Below are 22314 nucleotides of genomic sequence, written 5' to 3'. Positions count from 1 at the left end.
GGAAGGCTAAAGCATCAGCTGCCCCAGGCCCAAGCGGCGTACCTTATAAGGTGTATAAGAAATGCCCAAAGCTTCTTCGGAGGCTGTGGAAGGTCATGAGAAAGATCTGAGCCAGAGGTACTATTCCAACAAGTTAGAAATTGGCAGAGGGATGCTTTATTCCAAAGGAAGAGGTTTCTTCCACAATTGCCCAGTTTAGGACAATTTCTCTCCTGGATGTGGAATGTAAGATTTTCTCTTCTGTGCTCGCAAGAAAGCTGACTTCTTACATGACGCAGAACCGCTATATCAACACATCCATCCAGAAAGGCGGTATTCTAGGCTTTTCGGGGTGTCTGGAACACACCTCAATGATAGTCATTTGATCCATGAGGCCAAGCAGAAAAAAGGCGACCTAACAGTTGTCTGTTTAGATCTCGCGATGCCTACAGGCCTATTCCACATGACCTCATCCTAGAGGGACTCAACCACTATCACATCCTAGTGGCTATTCAAGACATGATCATCAGCTACCTAGGAGGATTCAAACTCAGATTTACAACAGCCCATTTCACATCTAGTTGGCAGGACCTCCAGAAGGGGATTCCAACAGGGTGCACCATCTCCCCCATCCTAATTATTATGGGAATGAACTTCCTATTATCAGCAGCAGAAGATGTAACCCACGGCCCGACACCGGAGTCAGGCATTGTTCAGCCGGCTCTACGAGGAGTCATGGACGACATCACTATAGCAACTGTGTCACATGTCCAAGCAAGATGGGTATTGGAAACCCTGGGTAATGTAGCCACCTGGGCGAGGATGTCCTTCAAGGCTAAGAAGTCCAGGTGCATGGTGATCAGAAAGGGCAAAGTTACTAGCAAGTTTAGCCTCCAAGTTCAGGGTGAGGTCATCCCTCCATCGAAGATAACCCGATAAAATCCTTGGGGAAGTGGTTTAATGTGTCACTGACAGATGGGGCCAATGTCACCAATGCTGCGAAGCAGACAGACGAATGGCTGAAGAAGATCGACAAATCCAGACTCCCGGGTAAATTCAAGACCTGGCTGTACCAATACGGCATTCTGCCCAGGCTTCTCTGGCTCTTCACACTTTATAAGTTCCCCATGACTGTCGTAGAGGGCATCGAGAGGAAAACCAACAAGCACCTGCGGAGATGGTTGGGAGATCCCCCAAGCTTCTCTTCAGTGGGCCTTTACATTCGTTCTGGGCAACTGCAGCTTCCCCTGTCATCTGTTGTGGAGGAATTCAAGGTGGCAAAATTCAGAGCTTTATTAAGCTTGAGAAATTCCAATGACGTCTTGGTAAAGCAAGCAGGCATTACAACCAGATCTGGGCGCAAGTGGGCAGCCAATGCAGCTGTGGAGGAGGCAGTGTGTTCTCTGAAGCTGCGAGGTATCATCAGCAACCCGTCGGGTGGCAAGGCCTCGGCTCAGTTCACTTCCAGAAGTGGGGAAACGCAAGCATAAGGAACAGGCGAGACATGATACAGGCAGAAGTACGGATCCGCGAGGAAGAGAAGCGGATTTCAAAGGCAGTGGAACAAAGGTCCCAGGGTGCCTGGACAAAATGGGATCTACCTAAGCGCAAGATCTCATGAGCAGAGTTATGGAGACTGGAGCCCTTCCGTATTTCCTTCCTCTTGCGATCTGGGTATGACACCCTTTCTTCACCATTACATCTGTACACATGGGGGATGAGAGAGGACCCGAACTGTAAGCTCTGTGGTCAAAAGGGGACACGGGCTCATATACTGTCCAGGTGTAAAACAGCTCTAACTCAAGGACGGTATAGGTGGCGCCATGATAAGGTGCTTCTGGCTCTTGCTGACACAATAGAGCGGGAGAGATGCAAGAAGAGGATGGCTGGCACAGATTTGAGGAAGGCCATCAACTTCATCAAAGAGGGAGCTAGGCATTTCATAACCAAACAATCAAAGCCCAATCTGCTGCTAACAGCCAGGTCCTGGGAAGGAGGTTGCAGTTCCCGGATGTGGAGCACACAACCCTACACCCGGACATTGTACTGTGGTCAATGGAAGACAAGAAAATAATTCTGGTTGAGTTGACTGTGCCGTGGGAGGAGGGCTGGAAAGAGGCCCACGAGAGAAAGGCCTAGAAGTACCAGCCCTTGGTGCAGGAATGTAAAGACAAGGGATGGCAGGCATAGTTGTTTCCTGTGGAGATCGGCTGCAGAGGTTTCCCAGCCAAATCAGCATGGCGGTTGTTGTCAAATCTGGGCCTGGATGAAAGGAGCAAAAAACAAGCAGCTCGTAGGATGGGGGAAGAGGCAGAACGAGGTTCTTGTTGGATTTGGAGTAGGCGAGAGAAGGGGAGCAGATGGGCAGTGCTTTGGCCACCACTGCCAGCCCACCAACTGGAGAGTGTCGTGGTTAAGGGTTGAAACACTCGGTGAAGGTTGGGAACCACCTGATGACATCTGCTCCTGGCTGAAGGCTACGGTTACCTCATAAGGTAACTGGAGATTGCACACTAACAGGTGTATGTAACAAACAAGTGTAGAATAAAGAATAAAGACAAGAGTATATTTTACTCTTGCCCCATGTGACAGGCCAGAAATCAACAAATTTTTGTCTGTCTCGCAGCAAGCCCATACTGGAACATTGCCGGAGGCGCCACTTCATTTCAATTACTTGGAAATGAGATTATTATTTCATACTTCGCCTATACAACTATGATAAACAGATACACCGTGTTTCGTTGCAGGTGTGGCTTTGTCTGGCAACCTGTTACTTTCACATCATTTCATTATCTTAAAGTCATAAAGCCATAGAAGAGTTCAGCACAGAAACAGACCCTTTGGCCCAATCTGTCCATGCCAAACAATTATTTTGCCTAGTCCTATCAAACTGCATCCAAACCATAGCCCTCTATACTCTTCCCATCCATGTACCTAACCAAATTCCTCTTGAATGCTGGAATCGAACCCACATCCACTTTTATTTAAGATTAAACTTTTAATCTTTCACTCTTAACCCATGACCTCTAGTCCTAGTCTCACCCAAACTCAGTGTAAAAATCTTACTTGTATTTGCCCTATCTGTACCATTTATAATTTCGTATACCTTTATAAAATCTCCGCTAATTCTACTACGCTCTCGGGAATAAAGTCCTAACCTGTTCAAACTTTCCCTATAACTCAGGTTCTCAAGCGCAGGCATCTTTTCTGTACTCTTTCAATATTATTGACATCTTTCCTGTGGGTAGGTGACCAAAACTGCAGACACTACTACAATTTAAGCTTCATTATGTCTTATGCAAATTCAAACTGACATCCCAGCTCCCACAGTCAGTACTTTGGTTTTTGAAGGCGTATGTGCCAAAGCTCTTCATGACCTTATCGAGTTATGTATGGTGCCACTTCCAAGGAATTATGGATCTGTATTCCCAGGTATCTCTACTACACACCACAGTGTCCTACCACTCAGTGTCTGAGATCTACCCAGGTTTGTCCTCCCAAAGTGCAACACCTCACATTTGTCTACATTAAATTCTCTCTGCCATTTTTTGGCCTATTTTTCTAGCTGATTCACAACCCGTTGCAAGTTTCTGTAGCTTTCTTCTCTGTCCACTACACCCCCAACCCTGGTGTCATCTACAAATTTGCTGACCCAGTTTAGCACATTATCATCCAAACCGTTGATATAGGTGACAAGCAACGGACCCAACAACAATCCCTCTGGCACACCACTAGTCACGGGCCTCCAGCTGGAGAAACAACAATCTATTACCACTTTCTGTCTTCTCCTGTGAAGCCAATGTCTAATTCAATTTACTAGCCTAACCTGAATGCCAAATGGCTGAGTCTTTTGCCCAAACTCATATGAGAGACCTTGTCAAAGGCATTGCTAAAGTCCTGTAGAGAAGGTCCACTCCTTTGTCTTCATTAATTTTCCTGGTAACTTCTCAAAAAACTCTATAACATTGATTAGACAACACCTACCATCACAGAGCCATGCTGTCTATCGTTCATCAGTTCCTGCCTATCCAAATACTTATATACCTGGCCCCTTAGAATACTTTCTAATAATTTAACTACTGACATTAGGCTCACCCGCCTATAATTTCCCACCTTAATCAGAGAGATTTTCTTAGGCAATGAAACAACATCAGCTATTCTACTATTCTTGAGCAACTCACCCAGGGCTTAGGATTTTTTAAATACTTTTGCTAGGCCCCCTGCTATTTCTGCAGTAGCCTGCCACAAGGTTCAAGGAAACACCTTGTCATGTCCACCCTAATTTGTCTCAAGACAGCAAGGACCTCTTCCTTTGTAATCATCTACAGTCCATGACTTCACTGCTATTTTACCTCATCTCTATAGTCCATCTCCCAAGTAAATCTCCCCCATTTCTCTCAGCTCCATGCATAGATGACCACTTTGATCTTCAGAAGGACGAAGTTTGTCCCTTGCTATCCTTTTGCTCTTAATATATCTGTAGAAACCCTTGGGATTCCCCTTCACCTTGCCTGCTAGAACAACCTCATGCCTTCTTTTATCCAACAAGATTTCCTTCCTAAGTTTTCTTTTGCATTTCTTATACTCCTCAAGTTCCTCTTTTGTTCCTTGCTGCCTACACCTGCTATGTATGGCCTTCTTACCTAAGGCCTCAATATCTCTTGAAACACCAAGTTCCCTAATCATGTTAGCCTTGCCTTTTATTCTGACAGGAACATACAAACTCTGTGGTCTTAAAATGTCACTCTTGAAGGCCTTCTATTTATCAAGCTCACTTTTACCAGAAAACAACCTGTTCCAATCTACACTTGCAAGATCCTTTTTGATAGCATCAAAATTGGCCTTTCTTCAATTTAGAATCACAACCCATGGACCAGTCCTAACCTTCTCCATAATAATCTTCAAACTAATGGGATTGTGATCACTAATACCTTGGGTGTCAGCTGGGGAAAGATCTTCTCTAAATAACCTCTTTCAAAAGCACAGTTGTTATTAAATGTGAGGGTGCTCCCTGTACAGAGACTGCCCTTTTGCTGCAATTGATGGTGAAAGATGTTCTTGCAATCAATTCTAATTGTGGTGTGAACTTGTGGTCAGCTCCCTCTGAGAAAAATTAAAGACAAAGTCAGCTTTATTATCATTTGCACAAGTATAAATCTGTTTTAGCTTAATGAGTATTCCAGATGTTATGGTACCAAAGTACAAGGGTGAACTGAAGATAAGAACAGTAAGATCCCTAGAAATTAGTCACTTTTAAACGTGGATGGCATAATGTCATAGCAGGAAGTACAGCCACTTTGTCACAACAGCAGAGACACAGGTTCAAACTTGCCCTTGTATTATGATCTGGTGGAGTTTGCATAATCACATGAGTTTTTATGGTTCACACAGTTCCCTCCTACATCTCGAAGGCCTTCAGGTCTGTAGGCTATTTGGCTATAGCACATTGCCCCCAGTATGTCTCTACCACTTACATAATGGTAGAATCTGCAAGCCGTTGAAGAGAATGTAAGACAAATAAGAAGTGCAGAGAAAGTTTACAAGGATGTTGCCGGGACTTGAGGAACTCAGTTACAGAGAAAGGTTGAATAGGTTGGGACTTTATTCCCTGGAGCGTAGAAGAATGAGGGGAGATTTGATAGAGGTATATAAAATTATGATGGGTATAGATAGAGTGAATGCAAGCAGGCTTTTTCCACTGAGGCAAGGGGAGAAAAAAACCAGAGGACATGGGTTAAGGGTGAGGGGGGAAAATGTTTAAAGGGAACATTAGGTGGGGGCTTCTTCACACAGAGAGTGGTGGGAGTATGGAATGAGCTGCCAGACGAGGTGGTAAATGCGGGTTCTTTTTTAACATTTAAGAATAAATTGGACAGATACATGGATGGGAGGTGTATGGAGGGATATGGTCCGTGTGCAGGTCAGTGGGACTAGGCAGAAAATGGTTCGGCACAGCCAAGAAGGGCCAAAGGGCCTGTTTCTGTGCTGTAGTTTCTATGGTTTTTTCTATGGTAATGACCTGCCTGATCAGAATGGGGTTAATGTAAGATTAGTGTAAAATAGGTGTTGGATGATCTGATGTGTCTGTTTCTATGTTGCACCTCTTGATGAATCTGTTCAGTAAAATGATAGGCTGACAGATATTCTGTGACACTCCTTCTACAACACATTTTGGTTTCTTTATTTTTGTATATGAACCTTTTACCTTTTAACCAATAACACACATCTGTGAGACTAAATAGTGTCTAACTGGTTAATATGGTTTTGTTAGGTTTTTTTTCAGTCTTGGTCTGTCCTGTGTTTTGTGATATCACACCAGAGGAAATATTGTATCATTTCTTAATGCATGCATTACTAAATGACAATAAAAGAGGACTACATGTCTTCATAATCTATTCTAATACTGAGAGATCTGCATTATCACTGAACTCTCTTAACAAGCTTTTACTGTTGTACTGTTGGAAGTATCCCGACTGGTTGCATCATGATTTTCTATGCAGAAACATTAGAAGCAGCATGATAGTGTAGTGGTGAGCACAACATTTTACCATTCCAGTGACCAGGGTTCAGTTCCCATCGCTGTCAGTAAGGAGATTGTGCTTTTTCCCTGCGACTGCGTGGGATTCTTCTAGGTGCTCGGGTTTCCTCCCATGTTCCAGAGATGGACTGGGTCGTAGATTAATTGTAGATTGTCCCGTGATTAGGTTAGGATTAATTTGGGAGATTTGCTGGACAGTGTGGCTTGAAGGGCTGGAAGGACGTATTCTGCTTTGAATCTCAACGAATTTAAGGAAAGGTACAGAGTAGTAGTGGTCTCAGCCCCTTCCATCGTGAGCACATCTCTCACCCCCATCTGAGTTGCTGCCTCATCTACCAACAAAGATCCCCAGCAATCAGGCTATGCCGTCTTCTTGCAGCTACCATTAGTACAGAAGTATGAAGTCCCACATCATCTGGTCCAGGAAAACTCATTTCCCTTCAGTCATTCAGCTCTTAACCAAACCCTAATTACTACCTCAGTATAGTGACACTATGGCTATTTTGTACTAAAAGGGCTTTGTTTTATTGTGTTCTTTCATGCATAATTTATGTTTCTCTTATGAATGTTATGTCTCTGAAGCTATGTCCCTGTGATACCGTTGTAAGTAAAGCTTTATTTTATTGCACCTGTTCACATAAGTACTTGTGCAAATGACAATAAACTTGAGTTTAATTTTTCTCAAAGGGAGCTGACCTCAAAATTACACCACCACCGGAAGTCAATGCAGGAACATCTTGTTCCATCAATGGCAGAAAAGGATCTATCGCCAGGCAGGGAGCACCCTCACATTTAGTAACAATAGCATAAATATGTTCTTAAAGGAAGTGGAAAATTGGAGGGAGGGTCTTTCCCCAACAGATACTGAAATGATGTGAAAGTAACAATATGCCAGACAAAACAACATCTACACCGAGGCACTATAGATCAAAGCTTAGCTCAGAAGAAATTCAGTGACGGCATTGATTTGGACAAGTTTAGCTGAGTTATCTGTAAGTCTCATGACAGCTATTCACCCATTCTGGCCCACCTCCCAGGACATAGACACCCAGCTCTACTCCCCAGGTCAGTCATCCCCTATGCTGCTCACACGTTCACTTTGACTCTGGTGATCACATTTCATTGTACACGCGTGTGCACACACACATATACACACACACATGCATACATATACATGCACACAAAACACAACTCACATGTATATAGACACACATACACAGAAATACATACATGCACACACACACACACACACGTACAAACACATGCAGGCACACACATAGAAACACAACACACAAACACATGCAGACACCCACACACAAGCAGAAACAACATACACAGGCACACACAGACACATACAAAACAGAACTCACATATATACAGACACACAAATACGTACAAACACATACAGACACACACACAAACATGGCACACACATATACATAAACATATACAGACACAAACACAAACAGAAACACAGGCACACACGCACACACACACACACATATACACACACACGCACATACAAACACACGCACACGACACACACAAACACATACAAAATTACACACACACATTCATCCACTGCTGATACATCCAGGCAACCTTTCTATATACACACACAATGAGACATATTCAGATATCTCTGCTGGATCCACACCCACAGGCTCCTCTTGGTCCTAGAAGCAAAGGAACATCTTCAGGCAATTATGGCCTGTCACTACCTCTTACTAATGTTTTCATCCTGAAGTTGCCCTTCAGCATCTGTTCAGCACAGTTGCCATCATACACTACCTCCAACATGTTGACAATCAGCTGAAACTCTAGTATTTTCTATGGGCCACACAAAGGGCTGCAGACCTGTAGCCAGAATCTGCAGTATTCTGTTTTGGCAACAAGAGCTTGTGTTCCCTCTGATGCTGACCCTGCTGAAGTCATTCAGCCAATCAGCCCTTCGGACCTTGCAGTTCCACTTCAGGTTATTGAAATCCTGAGTTGGTTAGGATTGTTTTTTTATGAATATCTACTGCCTCCTGCATGCAAGGGACCAGCCTTTCAATTGCCATTTGGGAGGGATGAAGTGTCTCTTCAACTGGTTATCTTTAATTTCACTTTGAAAGTTGATCGTAAGCTGGATTCTTGAATTGCTGCAGATTTTTTTTTTCACAAAAGTGCTCCAACAGTGCTGTTGTGCAGGAAATTCCCAAAGTTAAACCCAAGTCGAGTTTATTATGATTTGCACAAATTTGATGTTTCTTCAGGTGCAGTGAAAAGCCTGTTTACACCAGCATCACAGGCACATTGTATCAGAGACAACATTCACAAGAAAAACATCAATGTAAATTATAAAGTCATACAATATAATTAGAAAATAATGTCCATTGTGATGTAAAATGGTAATCGTCATCATTATGTACTAGGTAATCATGGTCTATGACTGTGATTGCTCTTGGAAAATTTTCTACAGAAGTGGTTTGGCATTCCCTTCTTCTGGGCAGTATCTTTACAAGACTGGTGACCTTGGCCATTATTAAAACACTTCAGTGATTGTCTGTTTGGCATCAGTGCTTGCATAACCACGACTTGTGATATTCACCAGCTGCACATACGACCATCCACTACCTGCTTCCATGGCTTTACATGACCCTGACCGGTGACCTACAGGCTAGCGGAGTGAAAAGGCATTTTACACCTTCTTTGGTTGAGATGTATCTCTACCCTGCCACCCAAAAAGTGGCCATAGCATTACTGTACTGAAGTAGTGATTATCATTGTGCAAATAGTCAAAAAGGGAAGTCGTTGTTATTTTTTGAACCTGGTGGTGTGGAGCTTCAGGATTCTCTAATTCTGTCTGATGGTAGCTATGAAAAGAATAATGTGACCTGGATTGTGGGGAATCTTTGAAGATAATCCAGAATTTAGGCACAGTGATGAAGGGAGTTTGATATATTGCCAAGAATTCTTTAATTTACTTCTGCTCTGAAGGCAAAGTTGGGATGATTATGATCACAACACGTTAAGTCTGTCATACAGAGTAGTCACATACAGAGAAGTTGAAACAGAATGCTAACATCAGAAATTCTGTGTGTGGATTTAATGGAGAGGAAGTAGAATTGACTTCTACCTTCATATTGTTCTGTGAAACATTCTGGCAGTAAGGACTACATTTTGTCTAATGCTTTGTACAAGTTAGTGAAAGTTCAGTGTTTGCGAAAACAACAAAGTAATACAAGAACCACACCAGCAGGAAATCTGCTTAGATCTATTGCAGTTATGAACAAGTTGCAGGAATTGTGCAGCATCAGTGACGTGCTAATTTACATGATCAGAGGTTGTTGCACATAGTATGTTAGTTAATGGCTTGGTTTACGGCAATGGTCTAAGTCTCTGAGCTTGTTTACCAGGAGGGAGATACTTAGTACCTGTTTGGTTTGGAGTAAGAACATCAGGAATGATGGGATGTTTGAAGTGTTGTATTACATGGGCCCTTTGTGGGAAAGATGAAAAGTAAAGTAGTGGGTGACTAGTCACCGTGCCGTTGCCGATTGGCTAGACTCTGACAACTTGCTTCAATCACACTTTATTTAATTGTGCACAAAGAGAACAGTCTGGTTCCTGTTACCAAGCTCTTCTGAAATTTGAACAAAGAAATGCCATTTTGAAACAGAAAATGACTAGCTGGATAACAGATAACAGATAATAGAAATATTGTGCACTTCTGAAACCCATCTTTTCAGTACCAATCACAATACATACTTCAAGTGTTAATAACCAGTTAAATCAATGTGTTAAACACCAAACAAACTCAAGAATTAGTAAAACAATCCTTCATTTGCATCTTTATCCTGCGTTGGTGTGCCCGGTGACCTTGGTTCTCAAGCTTGAACAGAAAGGCTGTATAAACAAGAGTTTAGCCTGGGTGCCTGGGCATTGTTTCTGTCAGCTTATCATCTTGACTGTGCCTTACTGAACTTCAACACATAGAAGAAGCTGTACAACATATCTATTCCCTGTTTTGTTAGCATAACATTTAAACCCAATGCTTTGCTGCAACTTCAACAATTTCCCCATTTTGTCCTGTAAAAGCCAACACAAATCTTAATTTCTGAATTTCAATAGCACAGAGCCCCTGAAATTCCTTGCTGACCCCATTTAGAGAGGTTGACTGTTGGATCATAATGAAGACAACGGTTCTTCACACTATCACTTCACAGAGCAATCTCAGGCAAGAAGTTAGAATGAATTACAGCTAGCAGTAATAGGGCCCCCATTGTCTACTGCACAATGCAGCTATCCCAACCTCCCAGATGGATGTACCAATCTTCCTGAAAGGGGGAAAAAGCAGATATCATAGGTGTAAAGAGACTTGGGAATCCTTGTGCATAATTCCCTAAAGGTTAAGTTGCAGGTAAGGAAGGCAAATGCTATATTAACATTAATGTTGAGAAGACTAGAATATAATAGCAGCGATGTAATGCTAGGAATTAATGATCCTGGGACTGAAAAGGTTAAGGTATGAGGAGCATTTGATTACTCTTGGTCAGTACTCACTGGAGTATAGAAGAATGAGGAGGTATCTCATTGAAATATACAGAATATTGAAAGGCCTACATAGAGTGGATGTGGAGAGGATGTTTCCTGTAGAGAAGGAGTCTAGGACCAGAGGGCACAGCCTCAGAATAGAGGGACGTCCCTTTAGAATAGAGATGAGGAGGAGTTTCCTTAGCCAGGGGGTGATGAGCCTGTGGAATTCACTGCCACAGGCAGCTGTGAAGGCCAAATCATTTGATATATTTAAAGTGAAGGTTGATAGGTTCTTAATTAGTAAGAGCATCAAAGGTTACTGGGAGAAGGCAGGAAAATGAGGTTGAGAGAGACAATACATTACCCATGATAGCCATAACCATAGCATTCCAGCAGTGCATCTCTGAATGCACATGGTGTCAAACCATGAAATGAATGGGCTACAGCAGCAGCAGACCACAAACAGACAACCAGTGGCCACTTTATTAAGTACAGGGTGGACCTAATAAACTGACCACTGAGTGTATTTGGATAGCAATACTTGAAATGGACTTTCACACTCAGCTTCAAGGCAATTTTTCTATCAGTAGGATCTCCCCATTAGATTTTGAAGAGATCTTGAAGGCTGTAAAAAGTCTGGGATATGAGAAGGTTTTGAGAAAGTAAAAGGAAATCAGTACACAGCAAGGTTTTGTGAACCTAGTGTGAGTACATACTGGGAGAAGCTCATGGATGGACATGCTTGATACTAGATACAGTTGGAGAATGTTTCCTTGTTAGCTGTGTTTCTAAATTACAAACCAAGGTCAAAGGTCACAAGAAATAAGGTATATGCTGGCCACTAGGGGATAAAAAAGAACTTTGGTAAAGTTTATGTTACATTTTTGAAGAGATCCTGAAAGGTGTACAAAGGGGTCATTACTTTGTCTAAGTGGGAATGTTCTCTTACACTGGGTTGCAATTAGTGATAAGAGTTGGAGAGAGAGAAAAAGATGGGGGAGAGACTGGAAAAGCTTTCAAGTACAGTGCCTCTTTTGCTTGCGGATACCTTTTGCTGTTGAATCAGAAAAGAACCAGGAATGAATTTGAAAATATTCTAGCTACGCCCACTCTTGTATCTCTAACGTGTGCACTGCCACATCCCCATGTTTTTTGATGTAAAACAAAGAAATGTAAAAACCATATATTAAGAAGAGCATTATCGAACTTGTAAACTATGCTTCAAAACAGAAATAACACCAGTCACAAGTAGGTCACGCGAGCCAAATGCAAACAGTACAAAGCAGGTTGACAAGGCAACACGCAGGAAACGCTGGAAGAACTCAGCAGGTCAGACAGCATCTATGGATATGAATATAGTCAATGTTTCGAGCTGAGACACTTCTTCAGTAATGATAATGTCGCGAAACACTCACAATTCTACTTAACCCTTCGCATCCCACACAAGTAACAGTACACTTTTCTATTTACAACCTATTTACAATCACACTTATTAAGACAGGTGTACCCATCGCTAGGATTAATCTGGAATACTTCAGAAACACTATGCATGCATTCATTAATATCATTGCCTGTGAGACACTGTGTATCTTATGCCAATTTACAGTGCACTGGAAACATTTTATTAAAGTTTCTGTTAGATTAGTTCAGGGTACATTTAAATCAACAGCTCACTCATCCTCAGCTCCTGCTACCAGTTTATTTTTCTGAACACAGAGGTAGACCAATTGCCCTTTGCCCACCCTCTCTGTGTCCTTTCCTTCTCTAAATCTATATCACTTTCAGTGCTGTTTTACAGGACTCATCTAAATGTTTCCGCACTTCACCCTTCCAGTGAAGATGTGCAAACCATCCACAGTTCTCTCACATTTCCTTTTTCTGTCCACACTTCTGTAAACATTCCATTCCAGCCACTTCTCAAGATGCCAGCATAGTCCCCTTAGGCCAGACATCCCACCTCTCCTGGAAGTTCCGGGAGTCTCCCGTATATCGATAGCGGCTCGCTGATGCCCGCAAATTATATACAATATCCAGGAAATTGATTTTTTTGAGAGGAAGAGGGAGAGCGAGCATCCTGATTGGTCTCTCTTCATGCTAAGTAGACGTATCAGTTTTCTCTGTGGACGGGCTTTACAGTCGACCTCAAAAATAATGACAGTGTTTCTCGCTGCACTGTTTGCAACAGTGACTTTTCTATTGGCCATGATGTAAAATATAAAAGATATGTTGAGGTGAATTTAACAGGCGTTGTTTGTTCATTAGCGTAGCTAACGTTATTTAAACTAGCTGGCTAACTGCTAAGGAGCTACTCTATTGATGTCCTACATGATGAGGCCAAACTCCCTGTAGACTTGCTTAAAGTTGTAATAGAATAAACATGATAATATAATATAATTTATGTACATATCTTAATGTCACATTTTCTGCATATACCCAACTTGGTTTACAGATTAGACAAAATCACTGAACAAAGTATTACATACACCCTTGGAGGTCGACGAGGGTGGGGGTGATATGCGGTTGCGGGAGGCGGGGGTGCTATCTCCCTGAAATGAGTTCTTGCAAGGTGGGATGTCTGTCTTAGGGTCCAGGACAGGCAATTCTTAATCCAGCATTCACACTTTGTAATTGGGTTTCTTACTCACACTCACACATGTTACGAGAATACACATAAAATTAAGATGTTTGCTGGCCTGGGCTAGCATCAGTGGCATCAGCAGTTGGTCTGCCACCTGCCCTCAGGGGAAGGAGAGATAAGGAACAATGGAGCAGCGTCTGGAGATGTGTAATGAAGGGATGTGGGAGGAAGAGCTGTCTGGAGCGGCTCCCCCCTTTGAGCCCTGAACTGTTTGAAGTGATGGACAGGCGATACCCCAGCAGGGGGATAAAAAGGGACAGGTTCGCTAAGACAGACACACACGCCACCCGAGGTAACGAGACCCTGGAAGCGGTACGCTTCTCACGAGTGGGTGGAAAGGTACGATCAGCGGGAACCCGGTGTGTGTCCGCCCTTGCCTGGGTGCCGGGTTCACTGCAGAGGATCGACCGCATCTGGAGGAGGGGTCACAGTCGGTGACCTCAGGTGACATCACCAAGGACCCGCCCAAAAGCTGTTTGTGAACCATCTCGCTGGTCTGTGAGCCATCTTGCTGGTCTGTGAGTGAAGCCGTTCTGAATGATGAGTTGTTCCTATTCTATCTCTCTCTTCCCCCACGTTGTCCACCGCCATGGCAACGATTACTGCGAACTGAACTACAAACTGGACTGAACTTTGAGTCATTTTGAAATTGGTCATTTACCCCTAGACAACGATAGAGCTTGATTGATGCTGTTATCTTAATTCTGTGCACATGTGTGGTTATCATTGTTGAATTGTTGCATTTATTATCCTTTCGATTACTGTGTTGCTTGTTTCTTTAATAAAACTTTCTTAGTTCTAGTACTCCAGACTCCAACTGAGTGATCCATTTCTGCTGGTTTGGCAACCCAGTTACGGGGTACGTAACACACAGAAAAGGGAAAAAAATGCTCTTGTCCTCTCCAATTCTTCTTGTTATATCCTTCTTTTCTTGTTTTTTCTTTGTGGGACTCAAACCACAGGTGAACTCGTAGAACTTGGACCCAGCTTGAGCTGTCTTCTTTTATGTGTACTTGTGAGAGCAATACTTGACACAAGAAATCTTTTTGTCAGCATCTTTATATCCATAAACACCTCATTTGTTCCTACCTGCCTATACATCTCTTTTTTTTCTTAACTAGGGCCTCAATATCTCTTGAAAACCAAGGTTCACTAAACCTGTTATATTCATCTTTTATTCTGACTTGACATACAAGGCTTATTACTCTCAAAATTTCATTTTTGAAGGACTCCCTCTTACTAAGTACATCTTTGCAAGAAACCAGCCTGGCCCAATCCACACTTGCCAGATCGTTTCTGATACCATCAGAATTGGCCTTTCTCCAATTTAAAACATCAAGCCATGGACCAGACCCATTTTTTGCATATTTACTTTGAAACTAATGGCACAAGCTTTCGTCACCAGCCCCACCTCATTCTTGAATGCCACACAATCTCTCACTAGGTATTCTACGTACTCATTATGGAAACTCTCCTGAACACATTTGGCAAACTCTGTCCTATCTAGTCCTTTTACAGTATGGGAGTCCCAGTCAGTATGTGGAAAGTTAAAATCACCTACTGTAAAGACAAGAACAACTGAGATGTCCTCCATCTTCAAAGAAAGAGACTTCCCTTCCTCTACCATCAATGCTGCCCTCACCTGCGTCTCTTCCATTTCACACACATCTGGCCTCACCCCCATCCACCTGCTGTCACACCAGGCCCCAATAACCTCTGCATCCAGCACATAATTATCCATAGATCCCACCACCATGCACATCTTTCACTCCCCCTCACCACTTTCTACTTTCTGTAGGGATCATTCCCTCAGACTCCCTTGTCTACTTGTCCCTTCCCATTGATCTCCCTCTTGGTACTAATCCACACGCAGGTTGGAGGAGCAACGCCTTGTATTCCATCTGGGTAGCCTCCAATCTGCTAGCATTAACATCAATTTCTCAAATTTCTGGTCATTGTCCCCGTTCCTCCTCTCCTTCAACATACCCCATTCCTGTTGCCCTCTCTCACCATATCTCCTTACCAACCCATCACTTCCCTCTGATGCCCTTCTCCCCTCCCTTTCTTCCATGGCCTTCTGTCCTTTCCTGTAAGATTCCCCCCTTCTCCGGCCCTTTATCTCGTTCACCAATCAACTCACCAGCTTTTTTCTTCATTCCCTCCGCCTCTCCATGTTTCACTTATCACCTGCCACCTTGTACTTCTTCCTCCCCTCCCTCCACATTCTTATCCTGACTTCTTCCTTTCCATTCCCGATGAAGGGTTTTGACCCGAAACGTTATCTGTTTACTTTTTTCCATGGATGCTGCCTGGCCTGCTGAGTTCCTCCTGCATTTAGCTAGCCATCTGGACACAGCTGGGGTCTGATCAGCCCCGGCTGGGTCACCTGGAGGAGGTTGTATGATGTTGAAAGACCTGAAACACCCGATGATTCCAGGAACATCACTGAAGATGAGTCCAGAAGCATCAATAGATGTATGTACACAGCTTACACTCTGAGTTCATCAGTGACAACCATGAAAGACTGGGTGACAACCGCGAAAAGAGTGGTGACGACTGGAGAGTCAGTGACAGCCCGGAGACACGGCAACCAGGGCAGAATGGGCGGGCAACCCAATCTGTGTCCTCCACAAAAGGACCCCCACAAAAGCTACAATGAATCTAAGGGAAAGATACCCCCAGGGTGCCCAAGAGAGGGGTAGGATGAGCACCCCAGTCGGATGGACACAACGACATCAGACCCAGGCAATGAACAAACGACGATGAGAAAGCAGTGTGCATGTGGCAAAATCTGCAAGAACGATCGCGGCTTGAAGATCCACCAAGCGAGGATGAAGTGTTTGGCGGGAGCAGGAGCAGCACAACGCGCAGGTGTCCAACCTGGTGAGACGAAGGAGGGGCCAGGCCCGGAGTCACCCCATAGTGCCCGGAACCTCCAAGTGTTGCAAACTAATCCCTCTAACATGAAGTCTAACAGGAGGCAGATCAAATGGCCTGCAGCTACCATGACTTCACCGCGGAAGCAGTTTGATGAAGATGTTAACCAAATTCTGGAGGCAACAGCGAAGGGAGGGGTTGATAGGAAGCTGCAAGGCGAGGTGTCTCCCAGTGGAGGTTGGTTGTAGGGGATCCGTAGCCCGTTCTTTAGTTAGAGCCTTCAGCATTTTGGGCATCGAGGGAGAGAGGAAGAGGAGAGCCATCCACAGTACCACCGATGTGGCAGAGAGGGCCTCAAGATGGCTGTGGCTCAAAAGAGGGGAGCCATGGAGTCATAAGTAGCTAGGCATCTGGACACAAGCTGGGGTCTGATCTGCCCCGGCTGGGTCACCTGGAGGAGGTTGTATGATGTTGAAAGACCCGAAACACCCGGTGATTCCAGGAACATCACTGAAGATGGGTCCAGAAGCATCAATAGATGTATGTACACAGCTGTTTGTATTGCTCTGGATTAACAGCTTCTGCAGGTTTTTCCAGTTTACTATAACAACCTTATGTTTCTCACAACAGTCTGCTATCTCTCTACAAACCTGTTCCTCTAAATTGCTCAGATTGCTGAGTAAACTGTAATACAGTCCCATTAACATGGTCATACCTTTCTTTATTTCTCAGTTCCACCCATAATGCCTCACTAGACATATTCTCCAGTCTGTCCTGACCGAGCACTGCCGTGACATTTTCCCTGACTAGCAACACTACCCTCCTCCTTTAATCACTTCTGCTCTGTCACATCTAAAACAATGAAACCCCAGAATATTGAACTGTAAGTCTTGGCCCTCCTGTAACCAAGTCTACAACATCATAATTCCATGTGTTGATCCATGCCCTGAGCTCTACTGTCTTTCCTATGAAATTTGTTGCATTGAAATGTATGCAGCTCAGGACATTAGCTGCACTATGCTCGATCTTTTTTATTCCTGACTTTGCCTGAGATCTTAACAACAGCTCCCTCCACAACCTCTCCACTAACAGTTCAGGCATTCTAGTTCCCATCCCCCTGCAATTCTAGTTTAAACCTCACATTCCCTGAAGGAGAGCCTAATGATCCAAAAATATGACACCATCTCTCCTACACCAACTCCTTGGCCACGTGTTAAACACTATAATCTTCCTGTTGCAGCCTCACCAGCACATGGCATGGGTAGCAATCCTGAGATCACAACTCTGGAGGTTCTGCCCTTTAAATGAACACTTAATTCCCTGAACACACTTTGCAGGACCTCATCACTCTTCCTACTTATGTCACTGGTACCTACACAGACCACAGCCTCTGGCTGTGCACCCTCCCACTTATGATTGCTGATAACTCGATCTGAGATGTCTCAGACTCTGGCACCCGGAAGGCAAAATACCATCCGAGAATCTCGTTCTCATCCACAGAATCTCCTTTCTGTTCCCCAAACTAATGAATTCCCTATCACCACAGTTCACCTCTTCTCCCCCTCATCCTGTCTGAGTCACAGAGTCAGACTCAGTGCCAGAGACCTGACCACTGTGATTTTCCTCTGCTAGGTCATCCTCCCAGAGTATCCCTGTTGTTCAGAGGGATGGCCATAGTGGTACTCAGCACTGGCTGTTTAATCCCTTTCCCCTTCCTGGATATCACCCAGTTTCCTGTGTCCTACACCTTGGGTGTATCTACCTCTCTCAATGTCTCATCTGTCACTCCCTCAGCCTCCTGAATGATCCAGAGTTCATCCAGCTCCAGCTCCAACTCCTAAATCTGGAGTGTTAGAAACTGCAGCTGGATACACTTCTTGCAGGTCAATTCGACAGGGACACTGGAGGTCTCCCTGCCTTCTCACATCCTGCAAGAGGAGCATACAGTTCTCCCACCTGGCATCTCTACTGTTCTAACTGAGCAAATATAAAGAAAGAAAAACAATAAACTCCAGCTTAAAGATACTTTTCCATGACTGTGAAAGTTGGATTCTTTTTTGGGAGGAGGGTAGGGTGATCCAATTCTGTGGTCTATATAAGCAATGATAAACTAGAATCACTGTGGTGAAGGTAGAGCAATGGATGTGGTGTATATGGATTTTAGTACGATTTTGATAAAGTTCCCCATGGTAAGCTCATTTAGAAAATCAGGAAGCATGGGATCCAGTGAAACTTGGCTATGTGGATTCAGAATTGGTTTGCCCACAGAAGGCAAAGGGTGGCAGTAGATGGAGCATATTCTGTCTTGAGGTCCATGACCAGTGGTGTTCCACAGAGATCTGTTCTGGGACCTCTGCTCTTTGTGGTTTTTATAAATGAATTCGATGAGGAAGTGCAATGGTGGTGTCATGGTCCAGATCAGGGTCCCTTTAAATTTACTTTGTTTGCGTTACGATCCAGATCATAGACTCCCTGTTTCCACTTGGCTCCCTGTTTTCCTGTGGCCCTTGGGCTTGGTGATTGGAGACAATTTACTCTCGGCTGAACCAGCAGTTTATAGTCTCCAGCCTTCAGCCATTCGACGCGAGAGCGTTTGCAAAGTCACCAAAGGTACTGCGAGCCAATGTCATCTGGCCGGAGCAAGCCTAGTCTCCCCCCAAAGCGAGTGCCAGTAAGTCGTCTTTCCTCACCAGAGCAACCCTGTCAAGTTACCTCGCCGAGGCGGGTCCGTCAGTTAACCCGCCGGAGGGAATCAAGTGCTGCTGTCTACTGTTCCTGGGCCAAGTCTAGAGCTTGCCACTACCCGGAGGCTCCAAGTACCAAGTCCTGGCTCCAGAGGCTCCAAGTACCAAGTCCTGGCTCGGGCGGCATCCAAGTACCAAGTCCTGGCTCTGGCAACATCCAAGTACCAAGTCCTGGCTCGGGCGGCATCCAAGTACCAAGTCCTGGCTCTGGCGACATCCAAGTACCAAGTCCTGGCTCGGGCGACATCCAAGTACCAAGTCCTGGCTCCGGCGACATCCAAGTACCAAGTCCTGGCCCTGGCGGCATCCAAGTCTGAGGTCTGAGGTCAGGTACCAAGTCCTGCCCCTGGCAGCACCCAAGTCTCAAGTCCTGTCCCTGGCAGCACCCAAGTCTCAAGTCCTGGCCCTGGCGGTCCGTGATTCCAAGTCCTAGCCCAGACCCTTAGTCCCAGCCTAGTCCAAGGCCTGAGTCCTTGACCTGTACTCTATTCCTGCTTCTGCTTTGCTCTCCTTGCATCGAGCAATAAACTCAATTGAGTTAACCTCACAAGATGTGTCTTACATTTGGGTCCATTCTTGCTCCCAATGCCCCCCATTGTGACAGAACACTCTTGCCAAACATGGACCCAGCAGACACAAACACTGTATTTCCAAACTCTCGTCAGCCTGAAGGTCAAGGTGTTGTTGTTCTTTTCTGGTATTGGGGTCATAAATCCATTTGCTGTAGTCCACATAGGAACCAATGAAATGAGCAAAACAGAGAAAAGGTTTCTGTAGAGAAAGTTGGCAAAGCTAGGGAACAAGATACAATGCAGCTTCATATTCTTATTGTCAAAATAGTTGTACAGTCATCTTTCATTGGTCCATTATGATTTGTAGTTACTTTAATTTGCACTGTTCTGTGATTGTTCCCTTGGTAATCACCTAGACCTTGCAAGTCTGTCTTTCAGGTAGCAGGGTGCCCAAAAATGTATAATGTATTACAAGTGTAATCTTACTAACAACCTACATAGCTGCAAAGTAACATCCTGACTTCTATATTCAGTGCCCTGGCTGATGAAGGCCAGCATGCTAAATGTCCTTTTTCGAAACCCTGTCCATCTGTGATGCTGCTTTCAACCAGCTATGCACTTGTACTCCTCAGTCCCTCTGTTCCATTACACTCCCCAGTGCCCTGCAATTCACAGTATAAGTCCTACACTGGTTTGAGTTTTCAGAACGATACCTCACATTTATCTGTATTGAAATCCATTTACCACTCCTCAGCCCACTTCCCTAACTGATCAAGATATCCTTGTAATTTACAATAACCTTCTTCACTATAAACATAAATTTCCAATTTCATTTCATCCATAAACTTACTGATCAAGATTTGTGCATTTGCATCCAAATCATTCATGTAAATAATGAACAAGAGGAGTTCCAACACTGACAGCTGCCACACGCCACCAGCCACCAGTCACCAGTCTCCACTGGAAGAAACAACCTTCAGACACCAGCCTCTACTTCCTACCTCCAAGTCAATTTTGAATCCATTTAACTATCTCTTCAAAAGTTCCTTGAGACCTACCCTTCTGCACCAGCCAAAGGCCATGCTGAAGTCCAAATAGGTTCATCAAGCAGGACCTTGCACACACAAAGCCAAGCTGACTCGTCCTTTTCAGATCCTGAATGCAGATGGTATGCACATGACTTTCAATGCAATAACTTTGATGGACCTAAATGGGCCCAGTCTGATTTCTAAATCAAGACACGGATGAAAATAATCAACCAAAAATTCCAGCAAGGAGGAGCTTCGGTGCCTGGAGGACTCTGGTGTCCCCTGGTGATCAGACCGAAGCATGACAGATTGAAAGAGCACAGTAAAATTTAGAAGGATGGCTTCCTGGGAGTGTAAAAGAATGAGGGGAGAATTGGTAGAGATATACAAAATTCTGAGGGATATACATAGGGTAAATGCAAGCAAGCTTTTTCCACTGGGATGGATGAAATTAGAACTACAGGTCATAGTTTAAGGTTAAAGATGAAATATTTATGAGGAACTGAAGGGCAACATCTTCACTGAGTGTAATGAGAGTTTGGAATTGGCTGCCATGGGATGGTGGATGCAGGTTTGATTTCAACTTTTAAGAGAAATTTGGGTAAATACATGGATGGGAAGGGTATGGAGGGCTGTTGTCCATGTGCAGGCTTACGGAACTAGGCCAGATGCGGGGAAGGGCCTTTTTTTTTTGTTGTAGTGATCTATGGGGAAATGGAAGCTGTCCCAATAATAATCAATGATACAACAACAGTACTAAGAAATGACACTGGTCCTGAAGAACAGAAAGTAGAATTGTCTCAGATGAGTTGAAGGGACACATCAAATGTAATGCTATCAATGTTAGTGTTATGATAAACTGTTGGATTCTTTCAACTTTACCATACTCTGTGTCTAATTCAAGAAAACCCAGCAATTGATGGGATCCACTTATTAACCCCAAGAGTTATATGGGGTAAAAATAGTGTCATGGTGAATCTAATTCTGTAATTACCCCTGTACTCAGATGACTATGTATGTTCCAGTGAGCTGCAAGCTGTTTCAACTAACTTTGGAATAACTCAAATTAATGGAATTAATTAATTACTGAAAGGATTGAAATTACAGTGAGATATCAGAACAGCTATAGATCTTTATGGCCATGATCTACACATCTTTTCTGAACAGCAGATATGTCAGTAGAGGTAAGAATTTGTACTTAGATGGTGGTTTTGGTAAGATCAGCTCTGGTTCTGTATCATTTCCTCTCTGTGCTGTTCCAAGTACGGACCCCAGTCAGGAGCTGATCTGCAAGCAGCAGAAACTTTCTGTGGAAAGAAATATTTAAGAATGTCTGTTGCATTTTTTAAACATGATACATTTTCAACGAGATAAAATTCCTGATCAAATGTTGCCTTTATTTATCCTGACACGAATTGAGTTATATTGAATTTACAAATGGTTAACTGATGATTATCACAGAGCTACCCACTCTAAG

At 43.8% G+C, this 22314-nt stretch overlaps 1 protein-coding gene across 3 annotated transcripts in view; it reads right to left on the bottom strand.

The window, feature by feature from the left end:
* Positions 1–8646: 8646 nt before the first annotated feature.
* Positions 8647–22314, bottom strand: part of LOC134352895 (sodium- and chloride-dependent neutral and basic amino acid transporter B(0+)-like) — a 91760-nt gene continuing 78092 nt past the window's right edge. For 2 of the 3 annotated variants that reach the window (XM_063060479.1, XM_063060478.1), the window contains exon 13: positions 8647–22144. In XM_063060479.1, coding sequence (XP_062916549.1) covers positions 22058–22144 — 87 coding nt within the window. In that variant the 3' untranslated portion in view covers positions 8647–22057. The remainder of the gene's footprint in view (positions 22145–22314) is intronic. The other variant, XM_063060477.1, reaches the window with a different exon arrangement.

This window comes from Mobula hypostoma, chromosome 10 (assembly GCF_963921235.1).
Source record: "Mobula hypostoma chromosome 10, sMobHyp1.1, whole genome shotgun sequence".
Taxonomy (NCBI): domain Eukaryota; kingdom Metazoa; phylum Chordata; class Chondrichthyes; order Myliobatiformes; family Myliobatidae; genus Mobula; species Mobula hypostoma.
This window is presented reverse-complemented; position numbering and strand designations above follow the sequence as displayed.